The 6331-nt window shown below is 36.5% G+C and overlaps 1 protein-coding gene across 1 annotated transcript; it reads right to left on the bottom strand.

Annotated features, from left to right (window-relative positions):
- Positions 1–2446: 2446 nt before the first annotated feature.
- On the bottom strand, positions 2447–5282 carry LOC117342849 (perlucin-like protein). The gene is made up of 5 exons (XM_033905124.1): positions 5162–5282; positions 4230–4321; positions 3527–3617; positions 2932–3154; positions 2447–2547 (listed from the first exon to the last, which is right to left on the bottom strand). Exons 1-5 carry the CDS (start codon positions 5214–5216, stop codon positions 2517–2519), a joined length of 492 nt encoding a protein of 163 aa, XP_033761015.1. The 5' UTR covers positions 5217–5282; the 3' UTR covers positions 2447–2516.
- Positions 5283–6331: the final 1049 nt, after the last annotated feature.

Genomic DNA, 6331 nt, shown 5'->3' with positions numbered 1-6331 from the left:
ACCAAGGGGCAATTATGTATTTTTTGCAGCCCCTAGTCTGTATTGCATTTTTTTTCATCTACTGACATACACAACCTACTGAATGCTGATTCAAATTCTGTACTACATGTGTATGATTATGCTGACCTCGACATATAGGAAGGTGCATGGTTTTCCTGCTCTAAACCTCATTCAATTTATCGATAGCCATTGGTGTCATCTTGATTTTAGTGATGTTCTTGGACTTCGATATACCTGTAGTTTTTATAGTTAATTTTATATATTTTCTATAGTTCGTTTGTTCACTGAAAAGAACTTCAAGAAGCAACATGATATACAAAAATGTATTCCATTGATTAAGTTAATTAAAAAAGAAACAGCCAGTAAGTAAGCGATTACAGAAAGAATATCTAAATATGAGTCATATTTTTACAATATTTCACCTGTCCTGTCATCAATGTCCTGTCTTGTGCTTTGTGTCATGCTGATGTAATGTATGTAGTATTTTATTCTCGACCCTCCTCGGCTGTCAACCTATCTCTATAACTGACCGGGTGAAACGAAGGGAAATAACTCTTGATAAATCAGAATGGTAGACATCGTCATGTTAGTGTTGGGTTCTTCTGTTCTACATGGATTTGTATGACATTGTACTACATTGTTTGTAGGAGCGAAAGGGATCAAACCTGTTAATTCAGAAAATAAAATCTGTGTATAATGTATAAAGTTTTTGGAGTTGTTGTATTTATCAGATGATGGACGGTTCTAATCGCTCTTTGACGTCTGCCTTCGATTCCCGTCATTAATAATCTCCAGTTATATCTCAGAGAGCGCTTTGAGGGTAGGTGTCAAATTTCCGTTTGCATGATTTCATTCGTCACTATTCACGAATGTTCAGTTTTAGTACCGGTCTTTGATTCCATACTTATCGATTTATTACCACTTTTCACCAAATTTATTTTCGCTTTTTGTAGAAAACACCAAAGTGATCTCTCTCAAAACGCTTACGGTAAATAAATATAATCTATGTTTCTGCTCTGCTGGTCTTGTCAGGTGGATGAGTTACTCGCTTTGGAAGGAACATTTAAAATACAGTAAAATGAATGTTTGTACATGTTTACAAATTATTCATTCACTTCTAAACGGATAAGCGAAGAAAGATCTATTCAACATTTACTTGTCATGTTCTATACCCAAACCAAAATGTAGATTACAAACTCTTTTACATAAGTCACATACCCATCCTTCAAATCATCATCTCGACGAGGAGTATTCCATTACATTGTGTGATATGAACTGAAGTGTTTACAGTATATGATTGTTGATATGAATGTTAGTACATTGTCACCATCCTGGATCTAGCTTATCAGAACAAGTGACAGAGGCTTTGCAAAGTCCTCCGATTTTCCATGTAGATATATTGACATTATATTATCCTTAAATGACAAATACACATCGACCATGTGTTGATCGGATATACTCTGTAGAACTTGAAATCTAAGACACTCCGGACTCCACAGCATAAGCCGTTTACCTCGATCTTTACTTACAATGTTATCCCCAGGAACAGCTTACAGCAACGCTGTATGCTAAGTGTGATGATTTCAATCTTCCAAAAGTTATTTTTCTATTTAAAGACAGTAACTTCCCTGTTGGCATTACCTACAGTGGTTACATGTCCCAGTGGATTCAATATTTATCCGCGACAACTGACGGAGGATGCAGGTTGATGATGTCCACGGGAAAGTGTTATGGTCGACATCCTGACCCAGTTTGATGATGTCCACGGGAAAGTGTTATGGTTGACATCCTGACCCAGTTTGATGATGTCCACGGGAAAGTGTTATGGTTGACATCCTGACCCAGTTTGATGATGTCCACGGGAAAGTGTTATGGTCGACATCCTGACCCAGTTTGATAGTTTCATTTACAGATAGTTAATTTGTTACTTTATAGAACTTTAAAAATGTAACGACGGTTATCGTGAATAACATGATCTTAGGATCACTTTTACAATTTACAACTACTAATATTTGAGGCAGTTACAAAGATGTAGCTATAAATCATAACTATGTAGCGCAATTCTGTAATTAGGATCATGACTTGAAGAAGAAAACATAGACGAATACTAGATAAAGCAGGGAGGTACATATTACATTTCGAGCGATGCCATCGTTATACCAGTTATATCGGTAATGTTTGTTGACGACATATTGCGATATTTCTATTGAATAAAATGATATGAAATTTTTTTGAGGTAAATTGATAACTATCAGTGTCATAATGGGCGTTGCTAAATGTACTATATTTTACTTGATAGTATCGAATCAACCGATTATGTGGTATTGACTGTAGTATGACGAAAGGCATGTTCATAATCATGACAGTCGTGCAATGTTGAGTTATGCATATTAACAAGAAAAATATAAATTTAACAAACAAAAAAGAAAAATAATTAAAAGACATGTCTGTGCTATATGTGACTATTTATTTTTCATAAAATTGAGTCAAAATGATTTTGAAATTTACTCTTTATGTCACCCAACCAATTCGATCCCATCTGTGAAACTGTAAGTGAAGTAGAATGGTTAATAAATATATCACGAAGAAACAATTGGAATAGGGCATATCTTTATAATATACAATTGTACCTGATAATCTGTTGTTCTCTGCCAAATGTTAAATAAATTAAATAACACAGAGAACCATTACTACATTTACTATAGTGTGAAAGGTTATCACAATGTCGACTTGTTTTTATCTCTGTACGAGGATAGAATAAATTCGCTAAAACACAAAAAGAGGAAATATCATACAAAAAAATATTGTCCGTTTCCCATTTTCTTTGAATATTTCAAAACGTTGGCACGACCACTAACATTTGAACAATCGTAAATCGCACACTTTAAAGTGACTTGATGTTGCACTATGAGACGTTTTGAATATACATACTCAATTTCACATATGGGGTGTAGTAACGTTCTGCAGAGCCAGTCCCCGAAGTCGTATCCGCCCTGGTAGTACAGACCAGCACAGTCCTCGCCCAGACCATTGTTCGGCTGACCTAGGGCCCATTTCTTATATGTAAGGCTGGTTAATGTGTCCGCCCACGCCCACTCACCATCTGTTACAGCATCAGTTGCTGCTATCCAAAATGAGTACAGAGGATACCTACCTGGAAACATATAACTGTATCAATGTAACGAATTATAAAGTCGATTTTCTTTTATTGATAATATGTCGTCATCATAGATAAAAAATTAAGTTTGAAAAAATTCTGTATTAAAAAGGAAAAAACTTGATGAAGCGTCGAATCTAAACAGAATATTGAGGAGGAAACTAAACAATTTCTTTATCGTTGTTTCTTTCAAAAGGATTGTAGGCTTTGAGCTACATTTTACATCATTTTACATCAAAGCAATACCGAACAGTTCGAACTCTCTATTCTGAATCGATTTCTGATACTTTGTGGCCAGTAAAGGTAAGAAAGTAAATTCTTCTGTTGAACATGTATTATAAAATGCGCCACGTAAAGCTATATACATACCAAGCATTTCCTTAGCCTTAAGCTTCAGGAAGTCATGTTCAGCTTCCGTTTCCACTCTGACCAAATGGGATCCCGTAGCCTTACAAAATGTCTGTAGCAAAAGATCTTGAGAATAGTATGATCTTTCTGAATTGTTATATAAACATAATGATATATCAATATAGTTTGGTTTGTTTGTTTTGTTTTTGTTTTACGTCCTATTAACAGCAAGGGTCATTTAAGGACGTGCCAGGTTTTGGAGGTGGAGGAAAGCCGGAGTACCCGGAGAAAAACCACCAGCCTACGGTCAGTACCTGGCAACTGCCCCACGTACAAATGTAGGTTTCGAACTCGCAACCCAGAGGTGGAGGGCTAGTGTTTAAGTGTCGGGACACCTTAACAACTCAATATAGTGTTTATCTTTTGAAACATAATTTTTTGCATTCTATTGACCTTTGTGATCATAGCTTGTTACACGTCACTGTACTTGTCGTATACACGACATTTTAAAGATAACTAAAAAAAGTCTGATGGTCAACAAGAAGGTAACATCGAACCGTATCCACATCTACTATTACGTATTAACCTGTTAGCAACAAATCTATAATACAAGTACTGACATGAAGCTGTGTGTGCTCTATATTACACGTACATTAATGTTATAACAGCAGACATATATTAACATACTCAATTAGCAAGCTATCATTGAAATTGGTGTAATTACCACGGATTCCGGCCAGGAAAGACCCACATGATGGAATCTATAACACGACGAGGCATGCCGGGTGTAGCCGTTAGGACAGGAGACAGTCAAGCCTAGGTGTTAAAGATACATGTAACGTAAAAAGATACATGTAACGTAAATACAATGTACTATCACAGATTCATATAACGTAAATAGTATCAGATATATTTCACTGCTGTCATTCACTTTGCTACGTTGATTCATTACAGTGTAAACTAATCTGAAGGCAGTCTTAATCTGTATTATTCTGTTGTTCAATGAGCAGTCAGTTAATTAACTAAAACAACTTAATTGAAATCTTGAATGATTTTGAGACAAACTTTTTAAGCATATTGCATTGCATGACAATTTTCTTTATAATTTTTTTTATTGCAGAAATAAGTTAATACATCTGTACCTCTGTTTCCTAGGTTACATAGTACTACCATGTACTGTTTAGTTCCGAGATCTACCTCATTCTAATAGAAAAACGGCAAAGAAACCCCGGGAAAACCTTGTAATTTATTACATGGTAGAATAGAAATAATCAACTTTGACTCGTGTATTTTTGCAGGATATACAACTCGGACTCGGATATTTTGCAACTCACAGGCCTGCGGCCTTCGTTATTTATTTAATTGCAAAATATCCGAGTCCGAGTTGTATATCCTGCAACAATACACGAATTACGTTAATTATTTCTTAAATCAAATTTCTATGTTGATCGTGACATAACCAAATTGCATTACGAAGAAAACTTAGTTGGGCAGTGCCTCTCCTACCAAGGAAGCAGCATAGAACAGTTCTACAACATTAAAAAATAAATAAAATAAATAAATAAATGTTTTATTCCTGTGGACATGTTTGTGATCGATGTGTTATTACTGCCACTTAGCCATTATATCGTGTATCATTAACCCAGTTCTACTTACAGTAAACCGATACCAAGTTGTGGAGACAGACGATGGCCAAAACGTATTTCAACATGGTGATCGTTGTATCTATTCCTTGAAATACTTATAGAGAGGACACACCTTACTCATGAACAAATGCTGAAGATAAGAAAAGGTTAGCTGAAGTTCAAAGTTTGTGACGATAATAGCCAAGGTAGGTATAACAGAAGATAAAAACCAAACCCAGAACGACATTAATATAATATCTTATCAGAAAAGGAAAAACAAAAAAAACAACCTATGAGGTTACGCTTCCCTGTATGCAAGTATGTCACAGGGAAGTGACTAACGTTACAGTGTGGTATGCTCTACACCTTTGTTGTTGTATGTCACAGGGAAGTGACTAACGTTACAGTGTGGTATGCTCCACGCATTTGTTGTTGTATGTCACAGGGAAGTGACTAACGTTACAGTGTGGTATGCTCCACACATTTGTTGTTGTATGTCACAGGGAAGTGACTTACGTTACTGTGTGGTATGCTCCACACCTTGTTCTTTGTCACAGCGAAATGACTAACGTTACAGTGTGGTATGCTCCACGCATTTGTTGTGGTATGTCACAGGGAAGTGACTAACGTTACAGTATGGTATCATCTACACCTTTGTTGTTGTATGTCACAGGGAAGTGACTAACGTTACAGTGTGGTATACTCCACACCTTTGTTGTTGTATGTCACAGGGAAGTGACTAACGTTACAGTGTGGTATACTCCCCACATTTGTTGTAGAATGTCAGAGGGAAGTGACTAACGTTACAGTGTGTTATACTCCACACCTTTGTTGTAGTATGTCACAGGGAAGTGACTAACGTTACAGTGTGGTAGGCTCCACACCTTTGTTGTTGTATGTAATAGGGAAGCGACTAAAGTTACACTGTGGTATGCTCCACATTTTGTTGTGGTATATCACAGGGAAGTGACTAACGTTACAGTGTGGTATGCTCAACATCTTGTTGTTGTATGTCACAGGGAAGTGACTAACGTTACAGTGTGGTTGCTCCACACCTTTGTTGTAGTTTGTCACAGGGAAGTGACTAACGTTACAGTGTGGTATGCTCCAAACACTTGTTGTTGTATGTCACAGGGAAGTGACTAACGTTACAGTGTGGTAGGCTCCACACCTTTGTTATAGTATGTCAAAGGGAAGTGAC

Source organism: Pecten maximus, chromosome 14, assembly GCF_902652985.1.
Source record: "Pecten maximus chromosome 14, xPecMax1.1, whole genome shotgun sequence".
Lineage (NCBI taxonomy): Eukaryota > Metazoa > Mollusca > Bivalvia > Pectinida > Pectinidae > Pecten > Pecten maximus.
The sequence above is the reverse complement of the archived record's forward strand: the minus strand, read 5'-3'. Positions and strand labels throughout refer to the sequence as shown.